The following is a 20147-nucleotide window of genomic DNA, read 5'->3' on the forward strand; positions in this document are numbered from 1 at the left end:
ATATTTATCGGATACTTTTTTTGTGCACCTATTTTTATCATTTGTTCATTTTTCCAGTGGTTGTTTTATTCTCATTGGATATTTGGTCAGTAGTTTCCTTTCCTTATGCTGTCTTTGTGTGGTTTAAGAATCAGCAATAATGAGGCCTGGGTGGCTCAGTCGGTTAAGTGTCTGACTCTTGATTTCGGTTCAGGTCATGATCGCAGGTTTGTGAGATTGAGCCACTTGTCAGGCTCCAAGCTTAGCATGGAGTCTGCTTGAGATTCTCCCCCTTCCTCTCCCTCTGCTCACACGTGCTTTCTCTCTCTCAAATAAATAAATATTTAAAAAGAAAGAATCAGGGCAATATTGGCCTTACAGAATGGGTTGGGAAGTGTTCCCTTCTCTTAATTTTAAAAGAGTTTGTGAAGGACTGGTATTAATTTTTTAAACATCTGGTAGAATTCACCAGTGAAGTCATCTGATAATAGGCTTTTCTTTGTTTTATTTTCCCTTCGTTAAAATAACGAGTCACAACTTATTTTTAATGGTATGCTACCTTTGCATTCCTGGATAAGTGTAAGGTGACTGTGTCTCTAAAAAATATACATGGATTTGGTTTAATATTTTGTTTAGGAATTCTGCATCTATGTTCATGAATAAAACAGGCCCGTAAGTTTTCTTTCTTGCATTATCTTTGTCTGACTTTGATAACAGGGTTATATTAGCTTCTTAAAAAACCACAAGGCATTCCCCCAGTCATCCAACAATGGGAAGCATATGTTTAAGACTGGAATTAGTGATTCCTTGAATGTATGCTAGACGTCACCTGTAAAACCATTTGAACTTAGGGTAATTCTTGTGGGTAAATTTTTTTTAAACTTTTTTATTTCATATTTTGACATAATTTCACCTATAGAAAAGCTCCAAAATTTGTGCAAGGAATCCCCATATTTCATTCATTCAAATTCTCTAAATGTTAACTACATTTGCTTTACCACTCTCTATCTCCGTGTGTATGTATCTACACATATACATCATTATTTTTCTTTTCCAAAATGTGTGAAGATAAGTGGTAGACAGATGCTCCTTTACCCCTAAAAACTGTAGTGTATATTTCCTAAAAACAAGAACATTCCCTTACAAACCACAGTACAATTATCAAAAGTAGAAATTAATCTACTACGATACTATTATTTTATGTACAAAACTTATTTAGTTCCCATTTGCCCTTCAGCCAGTATTCTCTGATGATCACATCTTACATAACTATAGTACATTATCAAAACTAGGTTTAGACATTGGTACGATTCTATTTAAATCACAAGGCTTACTGAAATTTCATTAGTTTTTACACACATTCATTCATTTTCCTGGTGTATAGTACTATGAAATTTTATCACATGTGTAGGTCTGAGTCACCATGACCATAATCAGGATACAGAACTGTTTCATCAACACAAAGAAACTCCTTTGTAGTCACATCCTTTCCCCAGCCATAACCCCTGATAACCACTGATCTGTTCACTATCACTATATTTTGTTATTTCAAATGTTATATAACATATAAGAAGTTTAGGGTATCAACAGTCCGTTCCTTTTTAACTGCTAAGTAGTATTTCATTGTATGGATGTACTTTAATTTGTTCATCCATTTACTTGTCAAAAGACATTGGGTTGTTTCCAGTTTTGGAGTATTACAAATAAAACTTCTATGTATATTCTTGTACAGATTTTTACGGAGACCTAAGTTTTCATTTCTGATAAATATCTATGAGAGTGTGACTACTAGGTCATATGGTAAGTGTATATTTAACTTTATAAGAAAATACCAGTTCATTTTCCAGAGTGACTCTCCCATTTTACATTCATATCAGCAATGTATGAGATGCAATTTCTCTGCATCCTCACCAGCACTTGGTATTTCCCTAATTTTTATTTTGGCCATTCTGATAGATACATAGTGGCCTCAATTTGTTTTGGTCTAATATATGCTTGTGAGTAGATTTTAGTTATGCACAAAAGTGAGGTAATGTACTTCATATCAGGAAGTACATGATATCTAGTTTGTTCTATTACTGGTGATATTAATTCTGATCACTTGACTAAGGTGGTATCTGTAAGGTTTTCCACTATGTAGTTATTGCTTGAGTTATTACTATAATGCTTAATAAAGGGTGATCTAGCTTCATCATTTCTTCTATCTACTCTCTGGCATTCTAGTGTAAGAAAGAATTTTTATGCATTTATTTATATTAGTATGAATTCATGAGTTCTTATTTTACTCTTTGGTTTATAATCTGTCACTACCATTATTTAGTATGATGTTCCAATTGTCCTAAATGTGGATGCTGGGAACTCCTTCAAGTTGGCTTCTGTGATCTTTTGACATCTCCCTTTCATTCTCTGAGCAAGTCTTTGTCAGCAAAACAAGATATTCCAGGTTCATCTTGTATGTCCCTCTGCTCCAGCCCAGGAATCAACCATTTCTCTAAGGAGTCCTAGCTCCCTTTAATGGAGAATGTAGTTAAAAATGAAGATCTGGGCACTAAGTGTTGTTAGTAGTCTTTTAACTATGAATTTGATTTTTTTCTTTTTCTTTTTTTTTTTTTTTACTAGTTATAGGACTTTTCAGGTTTTCTATTTCTTCCCGAATGAATTTGGAGAAGTGATTATTTTTCTAGAAATCTGTCCATTTCACCCAAGTTTTTGAATTTGTATAAAATTATTCATAATATTCTATTATTTTATATCTGTTATGATCCCATTTTCATTCCTAACTTTTATAAAAATGTGCTTTACCTTTTTCCTTAACCGATTCTCCAGAAAAGTTTCTTATTATCCTTTCAAAGAAGAAACTCTTACGTTTTTATCTTCTCTGTTGTACCAACATACCACATTTCACTAACTTCATTTTTCTTTATTACAGTTGAAGTTCATTAATTGTGGATTGCGTATCTACAAATCTGCCTATTCACTAAAATTTATCTGTAACCCCAAATCAACACTTGAGGTGCTCTGACAGTCATTTGTAAACATGCCAAGAGGGGCAAAATACTTAAGCTGCCAGCTGAGTGTAGCAGCTGAAGTGGAACTAGGTGCCGTTCTGCTGTTTTCTTTCATCTCTTATACTACAAATGGTCTCCTTTTTGCCATCTATTCAGTGCTGTGTTTTTTTGCACTTTTATGCTCTTTATTGGTGACTTTGCTGTTTAGAATGGTCCCTAAGCACAGAGATGAAGAACTACCTAGTGTTACTCATCACAAGAAGGCTGTATTTTATGCAGAGACCATATGTGATAAATTTCATTTAGGTGTGAGTTACATAGTGCTCTTGGCCATGAGTTCAACGTTAATGAATCAGAAATACCTAGTAAAAAAGGTATCTTTAAACAAACCCATACAAAACAGAATTATGTATTGATTGGTTGACAAATGTCATAACCAGGGGTTCACAGGAACCTACCCGTGTATTTGCCCTAGTAGCAATGGCTCAGCATCCACAGCAACTTCATAGAATCTAACTACGGCAGACAACAAGAACTGACCATAGCTTACTTCTACTTTCTTTGGGCTTACTCTGTTTCTCTTTTCTAACTTCCTAAGTTGGATGAATAGCTCCTTAATTTTCAGTCCTGCTTATTTTCTAACATAAGATAAAACATTTAAGGTAATAATTTTCTTCTAATATTCTTAGTGGCTCCTGTTAAAATTTTAACTTTCAGACCTTCTCCAAAAGTAATCAATAACTCACTTGCTTATTACTATTGAAAAGCATTCTTTGTTTCAAAGTTTTATTTTGATACCTGTTCTTGTATTCTCTGTTCCAAACAGTTTAATAATCCAACTGCATCTCTAGTACCTAGAGCTGTCAGCTCAGTCTGAAATGCAGCTAGTAAAACACTGCGCTCCTTTAAGAAAACTTGCTGAAGAGCAAGCAGGAGTTCACCTCGCCAGTCTGGGGGGCTCTCGTGAGACTGGGAACCATCATAAACCTAGCAGAGTATAAAAAAACAAAAGTTAGTTTTCAAATAAGCATGTTTTAAAAAATTCTAAAAATGGTATTTATCTACCAACCAAAATAAAAGTAGAACCCAAAAGTAAAGTATGGATTTGCTTTCAAGTGTGTGGCTTGTTGCATTTAAATGATACGTAGTAATTCATGTGTAATTACATCATAAAAGACAACTGAATCTGTAAAGTGCCTTACTATTAATAAAAATTACATAAAACTATTAAGATGCACAATATTGAGTACCTCAGCATCTCTTTGCACTTGCATTTTGGTAATTAAATCCTTAAGAGATGAGATTGTACTGAGATAAGCTCTTCTTTCTTCTAGCCAAGATTCTGACACTTGCTGAACAGAATGGTCCTCTCCATCACTATAGGGAGACTCAGTGAGGGAAAGCACCTGCATGCCTTCATTATGGACAGCTCTCAGTAATCCCTAGAAATGAAAACCCAAAGGCCAGAATTCTGACAACTTCTTCAAAGACAGACATACAAAGAAACAAATTTTAAGTAAGGTAGCTATATCTAGCTAGATTGACGTAGAAGAGCCACTGCAAGAAGAAAACACCAGGCTACCATTACTGGCTGCCTTCTTATGGAGGGGTAAGCCAATCCAGAAGACAGTCTATGACTCTGTGTAGCTCTCACCTATAAGTTCCTTCTATTTATCTGATGGGCTCTTCTTGGATTTAATGATTAACCACGAATTTGGCCAAAAAAATAAGAGATAAATTCTAGTTCTTGAGATTGCTTTAATAATTTTAGCACTCAAAAATACCAGGAATAAAAACTATTTTTAAAAATCTTTAGACAAAAAATTATTAAATATATTGTACTTTATTATCTGCAAAATACAGGAATAACACTAAACACATCCCCAAGATTCCTTCTTGCTATGTAAGATTCTCCTCAGAGAGAATCTTACTATGTAAGTTCTAATAAACTGCTGTGTTCAATATAGAAACCACATTGGCTAAGTTTCACTAAAAGATATTTTGTCTTTCAGTACCTTTATTTTCTTTGGAAATGAATCTGTTGAACCTTCCCCTTCATCTCCTCGGTCTTCTGATGCTGCGTCAAACCCCTGACTTTGTGTAAGATAAATTCCTTGACCCCAGTCTGATCCAGAATCTAAAATAAAGAAAACCACCACTGACTACTAAAAAGAAACAAATATTTTTTAAGTAAGTACTACAAAAAGGTCAGAAATTTATATAACTTACCACTGGAACATATTTCTCTAGTTTGGTAAGCATCAGAATGTGTTAATTCAGGAACTGAGGATCCCTAATTAGAGAAAACAAAAGAATACATAACATTTTTTGCCTTAATAAAAATAAAAATAGGGCCCAATGAATAGTTTTGTTCTTTTATAATTCTGTCAAAAAACAAATGAGAAACTCAATTAAATCTGCCACACGTTTTACAATAAATGAACTATCCATGGTTTAAAAGTCTTCAATTTTTTTCCTAATGGATATTACCATAAAAAGACATTCATGAGTTAAGGAATAATATAGTGTTCCAAATCTGCAGAGGAACTTTGTGGAAAGTCATTATCTGACTACACAATGGAAAGATTTAAAACTGCAATTTTATCATAAGGAAGAGACTACCCAAATTTCTTTTTCTGTTAAAAACAAAGAATTTGGGGGGGAAAACACAACACTGAAAAAACACATATTATGAAAACCAAGTACCTCTTTAGATCTCAGACACTGTATCACTGCCTTCAAGGTACCACATTCCTCCGTCAGTAACTGAACAGCAACATAATGCTCCCTCTTTAAAGTTTCAGTTTCTGAAATATGTCTGGATTCCATATCCAAAATTTCAGCAGCATGTAGTTCTTGCATCTGCTCAATTTTTTCAGTAAACTGACTGATTATTTCAGTGACTTCTTCTGAGGAACACTCACTCTGTAAATCAATTTGGATTCCTGCATTTCTAACAAAAACTTGTGGAGTCTGACTGCTGCTATTGACCTTGAGAGTCCCCTCTGTCTGGGATGCCAGACTTTTACCCACTTTAGTGGGAAGTGGCTCTAATATGCACACTTTTCTGTTTTCCTGTACCTCAGTCTTATCTTCTTTTTCTAAGAAGGAGGATAATTTCTCTTTTGCTTCCGTGAGCTGATTCCTAACTTGGCTTAAATCTTTCTGGAGAGATGCCATATTTGTTTCTTTTACCTAGAACATAATGAAGAGAACAGGAGAACATTCAATTAAAATATTAAATATAGAATTTAGGGTAGAGAGGAGAGAATATGCATGCTAATATGTTCATTTTCCTCAGAATAATAGGAAATATATTTCAGAAACACTCATAGATTCCATATATATTTGTATATATGTATAGTCACAGATTACCATAGAAGTGAAATTATTTTATCAGCCTCTTTTGGTATTCATGGGATATAGAGTTCTCTTTAACATGTCTTTCTCCTCGTTCATTAACAGACTAGAGACTAAAAGCATCTTTCTATAAAAGATTCAAGGAAAACTAAGCAAGAACATGCTAGTAAAGAAATTTATATTAACTTTTCATCAAAGCCACAAATTTTTTTTTTTCCAGCTTTTTGGTTTGTTTTTATAGAAGAGAATATACTTTGAAATGAAATTAAGATATGTATAAATAAGTGAAATAGGAGGAATGTTACTTATTTTACCAAAAGCTCTTCTTGAAGCTTTTCTGCTTTCTCTTTATAATTGGCAAGTTCTTCTTTGATAGCTGATGATTCAGCTCTAGGATCCTCAAGTTGACAAAAAAATCCACTTTCTTCACTGGTATGAACAGGCTTAGTACTTGTCTGAACGGCAGTGGAAAACATTTAAAAACACATTATTTTCAAAAAATACAGCCAAGTTCAAAGCACTTATACATTCTTATGAAGCTTTTTCTGGAATGCCTGCTTATCAGATAAAAGGGTGTAGAAATGATTCACGTTCTTTCAACAAATAGGAAAACTTTTTTAGGAACTATCATTTCATGTTCTTGAGACAGTAAAAAAAAAAAGATTTTCTGGGAATGAAAGATACATCATGTTAGTATATATCCTAAATATTTATAAATTTATAAATATTATAAATTATTAGTGAAAAGACTGTTATTTATTTATATCACTTTCCTCAAAAAATGCCTAGTCTTACTAAGATATTTCTTACAAGTTTTAAATACATTGAAAGTCATGTTAATATTTTAATATGACTACAGGAATTTATACTTCTGGGTAGCTAGGAGAAAAAAGCCTATTAAATGGAAAGAATTATCATACTTTGTAAAGCAAATTATATATTTATAGAATCTTGATAATGTTAGTTAATTGCCTAGTTTTCAGGTAAGACTGTACATTAATACTCAAAATTATAAATATATAAAGGGAGAATTTGAAAATTAAAGTCCTTCTATCTCTGCCCTATGCTAAGAAATAAATGCCATTTCAGATCTTTACATAAGTAGACTTATGAGGGTAAAATACAAATTATTTTTAAGAAAGGAAAGAATCTGTTATCAGGTATAAAATCTGCAAAAGCTAATGACTTATCACTGATATGTTACTTCAGTAGAATACTAATATATTTTGATATTTTCTATTACTTAAAAGGAATGCTTAAATAACACGCATGTTAGATAGAACAGGAAAAAAACCCATACAAGTTCCAAAGGACATTTGCTAAACTTAACATCTCTAACTTCCTTCTGATTGCTCTACTTAATGAGTATACTAGTGAAATAAATAACACGATTCAGGGTGCCTCGGTGGCTCTGTTGGTTAAGCTACTGCTTTCGGCTCAGGTCATGATCCCGGAGTCCTGGGATCGAGTCCCACATCGGGCTCCCGGCTCAGCGGGGAGCCTGCTTCTCCCCTGACCCTCTCCCCTCTCATGCTGTTTCTCTCCCTCTCTCTCAAATAAATAAATAAATAAATAAATAAATAAAATCTTAAAAAATAAATAACACGATTCAAAGACCACATTATTTTAGTGATAATAATATGACTGTACAGAAAAGTATTTTTATAAAAACCCTCTATATATGAATTGCTAGATATAAACAACACCATGTTTAATTTAGTAAATTAGTAATCAGCTTAAGGAACAAAGAAAAAGAGAATTCCTTACGGCATTTAAGTGAAAAAAACAAAAAAAACAAAAAAAAACAACCTAACCTTGAGAACTTCAAAATCTCCTTCAGGGCTTCTTTTCCTTTCTTTACCTCCCTGGTTTTTCTCCTCCTCCAGTAACTTCTGTAGTTCTAGTAGCTTCTTTTCTTTTTCCAAAGCATTTTTCTCCACAATTTCTACCTGCTCTTTTTCTAAAACCAAACTAGTCTGCATTTCAACCACCTGGCTTTCTAACTCTGATATTCTCAAGGTTAATGCTAATACATCTGGTTCCATCTCATTGTCTGTTACTGGATTTAAGTTCTGTACATTTGTTCTTTCAAGTTCTGATGAAACTGCCTGTTCATCTTGACAGAATTTTGCATATTCCTTAACTGCTTCAAGTTGGACTTGACTCACAAGAGCAGCAGCAACTTTTTCTTCAAGTATATTCTGTAGGTTTACAATCTTCCGTTTAAGCATTTCTGTTTCAGACTGGCCTTGCTCTTGCATGTCCTTTATTTGTTTGTAACACTGGGTGAGTTCCAAGTCCTTTGCACTCACAGTGCCCTCGAGTTGTAGCACCTTTGTTTCCAAACTGCTTATGGAACTTCTGCTGTTTTCTTCAAAAGATGTGAGGTAAGTTTGATTTTCTAGGGGTTTAAGGGCATTCTCAGTAAGGTGAACTTTCAGTTCAGGTTTGGTTTTGCTCAGGTCATCTCTGTCCGTATTAACGCTTTTCTCTGGTACACTTTGGATTTTTTCCATATTTTCACGTTCTCTCTTTAAGCTGCATAATTCTTGTGTTAGCTGGTTCATTTTTAAATTGGTTTCTTCAAGGACATTTTTCGTAAAAGCCATTTCTTCGTTAGTGGTTTCTACTTGCTGTTCCAAAGCCAGTTTTTCAGCTATTACCATATCCAACTGATGTTTTAAACTATCTGCTTCTTCTGGGAAAGAAACAGCATCCACTGATGTCTTCTGTTCAATATTTGCCAATTCCTGTTGAAGTTTTTCAATCACTTCATTGAGCTGTTCAATTTCTTCTTCCCTATTTTTCTTCACACGTTCTTGATCACTCATCAAACATTCTATTTGGGTTTCAAGATCCCTTATCAGTTCATTTTTTTCTTCAATAACCTGTTAATGAAAACAAGTAACAGACATAATAAATATGTATTTACATTTTGGGAATTTTATTTTTTATTTTAAGGGCAGGATCTCAAAAGGGTTGATCTCACACACACAAATAATATACTTCTCAGACATGTTAGATTAATTTTAATATAGACCAATAGTCCCCATCATATCAAATAAGGACCTTACTTCTAACTTTGTTCAGAAAGTTCTGGTGATGGGTATTAAAGAGGGCATGTACTGAATGGAGCACTGGGTGTTACACACAAACAATGAATCATGGAACACTACATCAAAAACTAATGATGGTAATGTATGGTGATTAACATAACATAATAAAATTAAAAAAAAGAAAGTTCTGTTAAATACAAAGTGATGTACACATTAGCAGCTGATTTCCCATAAGTAAAATAGTCAATATCAATACATTCTAATTGAAAAGGATGAAGTATTAAAATAAAAATGGTCCACAACAGTATTATCTTATTCAATTCATATCAAATAGAAGAATTTTTAATAGATTTGGTTAGAATGATATGGTGAAATCTGAGTCACAAGAGATTCTCTGGAAAACATCCAAAAATCTTTGACAATATTAGGAGGGAATAAAAAATATACATAGCTTGCTAAACCAATGTGTCTTCTTTTTTTTTTTTTTTAAGATTTTTAAAATTTATTTGAGAGGGAGAGACAGAGAGAGAGTGCGCACAAGCACACAAGAGCAGGGAGAGGGAGAAGCAGCAGGGCTCGATCCTAGGACACTGGGATCATGACCTGAGCCGAAGGCAGATGTTTAACTGACTGAGACACCCAGGTGCCACAAGCCAATGTCTTTTTTTTTTTTTCGAAGATTTTATTTATTTATTTCACAGAGAGAGAGAGACACAGTGAGAGCAGGAACACAAGCAGGGGGAGTGGGAGAGGGAGAAGCAGGCTTCCTGCTGAGCAGGGAGCCCAATGTGGGGCTCGATCCCAGGACCCTGGGATCATGACCTGAGCCGAAGGCAGACGCCCAATGACTGAGCCACCCAGGCGCCCCAAGCCAATGTGTCTTAATAAATTAAAATTAATGGGTAAAAGAGAATTAAGGTTTATTCAGTTTTTATACTCAAAGAGAAGCTGAAAAATAACCATTTGCCCTTTAAAATTCTAGCTTATTTCATGTAATAATTTTAAACAGGTGTACCTTATTATCTGTTGTAATTTCAAGTTGATGCTGAAGTTTTGTAATTTGCTCATTTAATCGGTCAATTTCTATTTCTTTTTCCTGCATTACTTGAGCAAATTTTCCAAACAACCCATGTTGGTCCTGAGTAGAGACAGCATCAGATTCCTTTATGGCAAATCCCAGTTTCTCCATTTCATCCTAGGGACAAAAATAACCATCCAGTTGGATAGATCATTACATGTAATTTTCTGAATATTCTTTCAATTAAGTGTTATAAAAGATAAAGTGCCCAAAATGTACAAATAAACAAAATCAGCTATCATACAGTAATTATAAGTCAATAATTCTTAAAATATTTTGATAAAAGTTCTCAAAAATTTTTCATTCATGATGAATTCAAATGTTTATGTTGGGTTAAAAATAAGTTCCTTGCAAACCCATTTGCAGCTAATGTTCCTCTGTTAAGTATTATTCAGCAGCTAGACTCAGCAAATGCTTGATACTAAGACAAAAATTATGAATTATTTATAGGCAAAGTTTTTCTTAATTAATTACCTTAAATAATTTGTTTTCTTGTTCAAGTTCTTGGAGGCGGGTAGTAGATTCCTTTTTCTGTATTTCTAATTGCATATGTAGTTGCTGAACTTCTTCATTCTTATTTTCCAGTTCCTCTCTAAACTGCTCTAACTGTTCTTCTAAGTTTGTAATCTTTGATACCAAAATTATCAAAAGGAAAGAGAAAAAAAATACCTGTTTATACAAATGTTTGTCAAGAGAGAATGCAAAGTACTAAATTAGCTGTATAAAACATATATACTTAAGACATATGAGCCATGAGAATAAAGGGGTTTCTCTAAGCCAGGTATAACTGTGTGGTTTCTAGGTATTTTCAAACTGATCACCCTTAAATCATTCTACTCAAAGCAAAGAGAAGACCTTCAGAGAAGGGATTCAAGGGGCCATTTCTTACCTAAAATATTCTCTGACAAAGCAGAAAAAAGTCAAGGGAGGAAGGGAAAGAGTCCACATTTTAAATCTTATTTCATGTTAAATTTAGTTGCTATCAAAATGTTCAAGAAAGCTGCAAAATTAAGTCAGTTGTTTTGGCTACCAAGTGAGATTAGCTCAAATTAGTCCGTACTAATACTTAACCTAATGAAAGGTTTGGCTGTATGTGCCTCGTTTAAGTAGAAGAAAGGAGAGATAGACACTAAGACTGTGAGATCCTTAGGTCTGAAATACAGAAACTTAAACAGCAAGTTATTAATACCATTTTAGGATAAAATTAGAGAGCACCTATGTGTAGAACAATAGAAATTTAGCTCTTTTCTGAGCACAGATTGCTGTTAATGATAAAGCAATTACTCTGTAATAGTTATATAGAGACTGAAATTAATGCCGAGTTTCAAGAGCTAGTTATCATTATACTTTAAAAGTTGGGCTTGATTAAGGAATAGTCACTTAGCTCAATGCTTTGTAGCTATTAATAAATATTTAGTGAATGGATTTCCAAATGTGTATTTATCTGATGATCAAAACTGCTGCATTAAAAGCAACCTAAAATGCAGGAGCAACATTATTCAGTAGCAGCTGGCTCAGAGGGCAGCCTATAAATCATTTATTACCTTAGAACTTGAAAGGAACCATATGCTGCTTACACCCAGACATGTAATCAGAATTGTGTCTTAGCACTAGCAAGGCAAAGCCCCTTAACAGAAATAGTACTGATACTAGTAATAGTAGCCATTATTTATAGACAATTTATTGCTAGGTATTGCATAAGGTGCTTTATATGTATTATTTTTTTAAAACTCTGTATGTAACAACCTTATGAGATCTTTACTTGGATTATCCCCATTTTGGAGATGAGGGAGTCACTGAGAACAAAGTACCTTGTCCTGAGGTCACAAGGCTAGTATGTATGTGGTGAAGAGTTTATTTTTGGAGCCTTACATTTTTTTTTTTTTTTTGGTAAGATTTTATTTATTTGAGAGAGAGTGAGCAAGCAAGTGGCGGGGAAGGGCAGAGGGAGCGGGAGAAAAAGAATCTCCAACAGTATCCCTGCTGAGTGAGGAGACCGACAACGTGGGGCTCGATCCCGTGACCCTGAGATTATGACCTGAGCCTAAATCAAGAGCCGGATGCTTAACCGACTGAGCCACCCAAGCACCCCTGGAGCCTCACATTTTTAACTATCATTTATCCTGCTTACAGTAAGTAATGTCCAAAACTTACACTTAAATTATTTTCTGTACACTGGTATTAAATTTAGTAGACACACCTTAAATACACTTAGTAGTTGTTCATATATAATTATCAGGTTGGTTTGCTGAAAACTGCGGTGATTTTATCTTCTTCAAAGTTATCTAATACAGTAGTATTTATACCTATTCCTATCTTTCACAGCTACTTTTGATGAAAGGTATTACTTCAGTACATATGTAGACATTTAGGTTCAAAATTGATGCTCTACCTCAAATGCTATTTGTTTTTTTGGGTACATCTTAATCCTCTTCACCCTCCCCCCACAACCCACCTCCTCTCTGGCAACCACCAGTTTGTTCTGTTTCTTCGTTTATTTGTTTTTACTTTCTTGATACAGGAGTTTATGGTCAAATTCTCAATGTGACCTAAAGCCTTGCTATTCAAAGTGCTGTCCGTAGAGCAGCAGAACTGGCATCATCTGGGAACACGTTAGATGCACAGACTCCGAAGCCCCACGCTGGATCTACTGAATGTGAATCTTCTTTTTAACAAGATCCCCAGGGGATTCATGTGCACATTAAAGTCTGAGAAGCACTGGCCCAAAGCACTAACATTTCTGTTATAAGAAGCTGAATTTGAGTCATCACAACAGAGACTTCAATTCCCAAAGATGACACTGTAGGATTCTTTCCTCCTATTCAGCCAGACTCCAGTTTCAGTCCCAGGCTGTCCTATTACTGAGTCTACAACAACCAAACCACAAGAATATTCTTAGAGTTTTAAAATAGAACAGTGGCTCTTTGTTTTAATCTTGTTTAATTTAGCTACCATATGTTATCTAGACTGGATTATATTAATTTGCAACTATTTGTGTTTTCTTTTATCTTTTTTATCTCTTTCAAATGTGTATATGTCTTCTTGGTTAGACATTAGATTCTTTGAAATCTGCTGCTGGTTTTACAACTGGATAGTGGTAGTCAACATGTGTTAAGATCTCAATAAATGCTGAGTGACAGTCTTTAATACTTCTCACCAACAAGGCAAGATATTCCCCAATTCTTTGGCAGTACAGCATTACAGGACTCCAGAATCAGAGAAATCTAGGAGGAATGCTTGCTCAACCACTTACTGTGTGACCATGAACAAGTTATTTAACCTCTCTTAAGACTCAGTTTACTCATCTGTAAAATGGAGGTAACACTAGAGCCTATCCTTAGGGAAACTTCAAGGATTAATGACATTAGGTTTTTAAAATACCACTTTCTAGCACAGACCTCCACAAAGGTAACTACTACCATTTATTACTGCCATCTATAAGCTAGATTTCATTAGCTCTATAGAGTTAAAACCTATTGAAGGCATCTTTTTCTTTTTTTTTAAGATTTATTTATTTGACAGAGACAGAGATAGCGATAGCAGGAACACAAGCAGGGGGAGTGGGAGAGGGAGAAGCAGGCTTCCCGCTGAGCAGGGAGCCTGATGCGGGGCTCGATCCCAGGACCCCACGATCATGACCTGAGCCGAAGGCAGACGCTTAACGACTGAGCCACCCAGGCGCCCCAAGGCATCTTTTTCTTAAAGAAATTCTTCCTTCTATTTCTCCCCACATTATTCCCCTTCTCTTGTCACCCTAAAACTCCTATCTTTAAAGTTTCTTCTCTTTCTATTCATTCTGCATTTCTCAGCCTACAATAAACTTAAAAAAAGTTTTGCACAGATTAAGGCTATCAGAGTATTAGAAAGTATCTCAAAATATAATGACACATATAGACATCTTATGTTTATACTCCATCAGATAACTGAAAACATTTGCCTAGTGCAGGACAGAATGCATAAGAAGTTATTTTCATTAAAAAAAAGAAGTTATTTTCATTAAAAGATAGCTTTTAATTCTATGTTCCTCTCTTTCAGTCTTCAGTTACAGATGAGTGGGTTCTGACAGAGTAGTTGTCACTGTTATTAAAAACTAGGTAGACTAGGATGAGTTATCATTTTAACCCTTTACTCACTCAACATGTCTGGCTCTATCTTATCTATAAACACTGGGAGTTGGTTGACAGAAGCTGGCTGACCAGTCTCTTTGTAGTTCTGAACAACTATGATTCTGAGTTAAAGGTAGACAGCCACTGGATACTTACTTTAAAAAATTAAGGTGTCAGTAATGTTATATTAAATTCAGAAAATAATTAAAATATAAAGTTAGTAAAATTAATCAACTATCCATAATCAACTATCATTGTTTTGGGGTCCAGTTTTGAAAGTTTATCTTTTTAGAGAGCAATTTCTCTATTAGTGTAAGGTACTTTAAATGTTAATTCTTTTCAAAACACATAAAAGTGGTTACAGGTAAACAAGTGTTCCCTGCCTGTTGGGGAAAACCAAAAAAGCAAAATAATCAAGAACCTTTTAGATAAACATTAGTCAGTATAATATGATAGCGAGAAAATAAACCTTCTCATGGAGATGATCATTTCTATTTGTCATTTATATAGATGGCTTTTTTCTGAGCCACAAGTTTTCTGAGCTGGATTTTAGTTGATGTCTAAATCATTCTTATATTTTCCAAAGCACTTATTAACATTTATTTACTCTTTAAGTTCAATAAATATTTGTTAAAATATATTAAATATCCTGAGAAAATTACATGGAAATAAAAATGTAATTTAAAAAACCTTAAGTATTTTAAATGATTTGATACAGCTAGATAATGCAGAGTACAGTATGTCTTAGAAAAATAGTAGACCAAGATTTAAATTAAGTTTAATTTAAATTAAAACTGGAAATTATTACTATATTAGAAGTGGATTTTCTTTTTTTTGAGGAGGGAACACAAAAACACAGAAAAACTTTATATAATTACCTCATTGTTAATCTTTTGTTTTAAGAACATGTTTAGTATATTGTAAAATAGCACTGTAACCTCCCAGGGCAACATAACTTTAAAAAGAAAAAAAAAACCAAACCCTACAGCAAAGTAGCAATACTTCAAAGCCCATGGTAAAGTAAGAAAAAAAGAGAGATATTGCCTTTTGTCCTAACACAACTCTCTCTCCACTCTCCTCTTCACTCAATTCATATTTACCTTCTTTTTGTCTTTAAAACTTCTTCCTATGTCAAGGCCTTTACATTTGTCTCCTCTACCTGGAACACTCTTCCTCATACCAGCGTATTTGTTCAAATCTTTATTGTCTTCAAGGTCAACTTAAGCAATGAGCTAAGAAAATCACCTAAACTTTGGTTTAGACTATAAACTCCATTCTATACAAATGATATTCTCAAGGTGACTTACTTAAGATTATTTAAAATATTTCAAACCACATTTTGTCATTAGAAATAAACCCCTTACCTCTTTTTCCTTTCGGTCTATGGCATCTCGCTCAGCCTGCAACTGTACTTCTAGGGACAATTCTGCTTTAGCTTCTATAGCTCCACACTGTTTTTGGTCCTCTACCTTTAAATATATAAGAATTTTTTCAAAAATTCAGACATTAATTCCTGATAATTCATTTTAATTAGAGAAGTAGCACTTTCATTTCTTTCATTTCTCCAGTTAGCAGCTGATAATCTACATGAGTGAAAAATCAAAGTTATACTCCGTTTTGAATGCATTTTTATACAAATTCAAACAGGAATGTTTGACATTCTTAAAATTCATTCCTCAGATAAAACGGAGGCTATCCCCTGAACTGCTCCCTTCCTAACCTTCTTTATCCTGCTCTTCTTTCTTTGATTCATTCTTGCTTTCTGCAGTATAATGGGAATAGACTTCATTTCTTCTTAGTCTGGGATAAAGCATCAGCCTCACCTGGTATCCACAGCTTTTTCACACTTGGCTATTATTTTATAATCACAACCTTACTGACTGTTAAAAGGATCATTAATTCTTCTGGTTTAGCTAATCTTCCTTTCTCAAGACTAAGGTATGCAAGTAACAGCTGGAGATAAGAATAAACAGATACAGTTATGATGTCACTGAAGACATAAAGGTATATTTATATTTTGTAATAATATCAACAAAAAGTCAACAGCAATTTTTTATGTAAAGGAACAGATGTTCATGTAACTAAGAGTAATTTGCATTAAAACACTTGATAAAATTAACCTAAAGAAAATGCCACACCTTTTGAAAAGTGTCTGCACTAATGAGTAAGGCTTGCTCCAGTTCCCTTACTCTGAACTCCAATTTCTCAATTTCTTCGTTCCGTTCTTGGATATCCCTCTGAAGCTGCTCTTTAGACAGCAAAAGCTCACTGCACTTGTCTGTTTTTTCTTTCAGATGATTTGTTAACTGTTCAACCTGGAAATATAATAAGCAAAAACTGTAACTTAAAAAAATTCAACAAGCTAATAATAACCTAGTTATCCTCATTTCAAAAAGTATTTTCAGATGCTAATTTTATTTTTGACAAGGATAGCAATGATCGTCTCCAACTATAGTGACATTTTCTGAGTTCACAAAACAAAGCAGTACAACAAAACAGAAATAATACTGCTTTCATCAATCCTTTACAAAAAGTTATTTCTCTTAAGATGAAGACTTTCCCCAGCTAGGAGGAGAAAAAAAATTACATTTTTGAATCATGTTGAAGTATAAGCTCTAATGGTACAACCACACTAAAACCTAATAAAAATGACACGTTTGCAGAATATTGACTTACACTCTTATGTGAGATAAGATAACCTTAAAAAATCTTTCATGGATTCTATTTTTCTTACCAAAAATGGTTAGAATTGATACATATAATAATGCAATGGTTCTAAACATCACAGAGATGGGAGAGCTTTAATACAGTCACTTAGAAAGCTTTTTCAGCCTATACGTTTCAGCAGCGCAGAAGAGAAAGGAGAATGTGAAGTGATGAGAGGGATCTGTGCACCCTGAAAGTTTCTCTAAGTAATTCTGACATGTGGGGTCTATTCAAGAGAATGGCTCTGTGATGGAAGAATTCAGGAAGCATTAATAAGATAGCTTATGAAAATCATTCTCATCAAGTGAGGAGAGAAAAAGGAAGTGTGATGGTAAGAAAAAAAGGAATCCTAGCTTATTTCAATGAGATATTTTAAGGAAATGATCCAAAATGATACTTATTCTGCAAAACATTAAAACAAATGCAAACTTACCTATAATTACATGTTCAAGGATGACAGTAACAAAGCCACTAAGGAGAAACTTTGATAGTAATGGGTGGACTAAGATTTGGAAGTACAGTCAAGGAAAAATCGTGGATCACTACATCAAAAACTAATGATGTGTTGTATGGTGACTAACATAATAAAATAAAATTAAACAAAAAATAAATAAAAAAAAGGAAGACAACAAAGCAGCAAAATAGTAATGTTACAGTTAGATTGTTTTGATCTTGAGAAAATCAGAATCTGGGGAATCAGATTTGGCAAGGTAAGGACAGAACAAATAGATCACATTGTTCCAGGAGAAAATCATCCTTGTTAGTTTCTTAAAGTTTCATGAACAAGGCAGGTCAGTTTTCAAATATAAGAAACCAAATAATAGGAAATGACAAGAAGTTCTAAAGCTTAAATATTCTTTTGAGTTTCAACAAACACATCTATTTTTCAAAAGCTGAAAATACGTTAGGAATAAGACCAGTAACTACAAACTCTGTGGGGATTGATAACTTTTCTACTGCTCTAGTAGATAAGGCTATTCTATATCACATTACTTCAATGAGAATGTAAATAACATTTTACTATGAGTTTATAGACATTTTATGCTTCTTGGAATTCTTTGAAGAGAAATGAAATCTTGTAAATTGTATAGAAATTAAATAAGTTTTAAAAAAAAATTTATTATTATTTCTGAAAACAATTTTATGTCTTCACTATGTAGTAGGCTAATACTCCTATGAAGTGGGTTCTATTACAATTTCTATTTTAGAAGTGAGTAAACAAATTTTAGAAGTTTTAAAAAAGTGACTTAGCCATTGTCATACACCTGGTAAATCATGCAGCCATGATTCAAACTAGGGTGGCCTAATGGCAAGCATGATCTCTTTATAACCATAACAAGCCATCATTAGCAATTTATATAATAAGTCTTCCCTCATTCATGTAGCATTCATTTTAGAGTTCTAGGTTTCTAGATGAGGATGAAAAAGTAGAAGCAGGGAGAGTGGTAATGAGGCTACCAAAATTATCCAGCCAAACAGTGACAGCTAGGATTTAAGGAGATGAATAAAAACGGAAAGAACAGTAAGATGGAAGATGCAATGCAGCCTGACTCACCAATGGGTTGGAAGTAGGGGTTGGGAAAAAGAGTGGAATCAAGGATGAAGGCTATGTCCTCGCAATGAAGAAGGTGAAGATGGTACAATATTTACTGAAATGAAGAAGGAACATGTTTTATTCTTGTCCTTCTCTGGTGGGGGCTAGTCACGAATCAAGAGCTCTCTTTTGAACATGTTAATTTTGAGACACATAAATGGAGATATAGTGAGCATCTGAATATTCAAATCCAGAGTTCAAAAGAGATGTCAGAGCTGGAGGTATAAATGCACAGTCCTTTACATGTAACTACCTGGGAAGAGAATATGGACAGGAAAGAAGAAGGGGGCCCAAGACTAAGTCTTAGGGTACTCCATCATTTATTTGGGTTAGAAACAAAGATTAGAGAAAGAGACCAATGAAGTAGGTATGTCACAGAAGCTAAAGTGTTTAAGGAAGAGGGCTAAAATGAAAGCCTCTGAATGGCTGTGTATGATGAAGACAGAGAGATGATTATTGGACATAGCCATGAGGCTGATAACCTTCACAAGAATCATTTCAATGAAACAGAGGATATAAAATCCCACTGAGACAGAGGGGTTGGAACTTCATTGCAGGGGATTGAGAAAAGAATGCAAGATGGGGAAGTAAAGAGTGAATACAGACAATTCTTTTGATCTAGGGAATGGGAATAGAAAAATAAGCAGAGAAGTTTATTTAATTGGGTAATACTAGAAGATAAATTTCAATGCAAACAATTTTTAGAGTTTCAAGAACTTTCACACTGAAGCAATATTTGATTTTCTGGTTTTGAAGATTTATATATGACAGAAAGAATTCCCTTTAAGTTCTTCACAATACATATCTTATTTTACACACAATATACAAATTATTGTAAGGCAGACAACATCACTAAAGTTCTTACCTCTCTAGTTTGATGTTCATTGATAGGCTGGAATCGAGGTACAACCTTAAGTTGCTGTTCTAGTTTCTGTATTTCCTGTTGGAATACATCTCTCTCATGTTCTCTATCAATGGCTTGCTCCTGAAGTATAAATAACAATAATAGTAACAGATGAAACAATACATATTGAAGCTATTATTTCTGCTACTTCCCTTTAGTTATACATATAGCTTTATTTAAAGACAAACAACTGATGACCACAGAATACCCCAAACCAAAAGGTTTAAAAAGATAACACCTTTTGGTATCTAGCCCATTTGGGCTCTTTGACTAAAATTTACGCATTTAAATATTATTTGAAGCACAACATTTTAAAAAATTCAAGTAATGTTAAATATAGACTGAAATAAAAATAT

General features: G+C 33.9%; 1 protein-coding gene across 8 annotated transcripts in view; it reads right to left on the reverse strand.

Annotated features, from left to right (window-relative positions):
• The window catches only part of AKAP9 (A-kinase anchoring protein 9), a 196304-nt gene that overhangs the window by 22548 nt on the left and 153609 nt on the right, over nucleotides 1-20147 (reverse strand). For 6 of the 8 annotated variants that reach the window (XM_032402194.1, XM_032402189.1, XM_032402190.1 and 3 more), the window contains 12 exons: nucleotides 19753-19872; nucleotides 16726-16902; nucleotides 15952-16056; nucleotides 10956-11108; nucleotides 10419-10598; nucleotides 8162-9235; nucleotides 6662-6802; nucleotides 5694-6182; nucleotides 5217-5280; nucleotides 5003-5124; nucleotides 4238-4429; nucleotides 3786-3974 (listed from right to left, as the gene is read on the reverse strand). In XM_032402194.1, the coding sequence (XP_032258085.1) occupies nucleotides 3786-3974; nucleotides 4238-4429; nucleotides 5003-5124; nucleotides 5217-5280; nucleotides 5694-6182; nucleotides 6662-6802; nucleotides 8162-9235; nucleotides 10419-10598; nucleotides 10956-11108; nucleotides 15952-16056; nucleotides 16726-16902; nucleotides 19753-19872 (3006 nt within the window). The remainder of the gene's footprint in view (nucleotides 1-3785; nucleotides 3975-4237; nucleotides 4430-5002; nucleotides 5125-5216; nucleotides 5281-5693; nucleotides 6183-6661; nucleotides 6803-8161; nucleotides 9236-10418; nucleotides 10599-10955; nucleotides 11109-15951; nucleotides 16057-16725; nucleotides 16903-19752; nucleotides 19873-20147) is intronic. The other 2 variants (XM_032402193.1, XM_032402191.1) reach the window with 2 other exon arrangements.

This window comes from Phoca vitulina, unplaced genomic scaffold (assembly GCF_004348235.1).
Source record: "Phoca vitulina isolate PV1807 unplaced genomic scaffold, GSC_HSeal_1.0 scaffold4, whole genome shotgun sequence".
Classification (NCBI taxonomy): domain Eukaryota; kingdom Metazoa; phylum Chordata; class Mammalia; order Carnivora; family Phocidae; genus Phoca; species Phoca vitulina.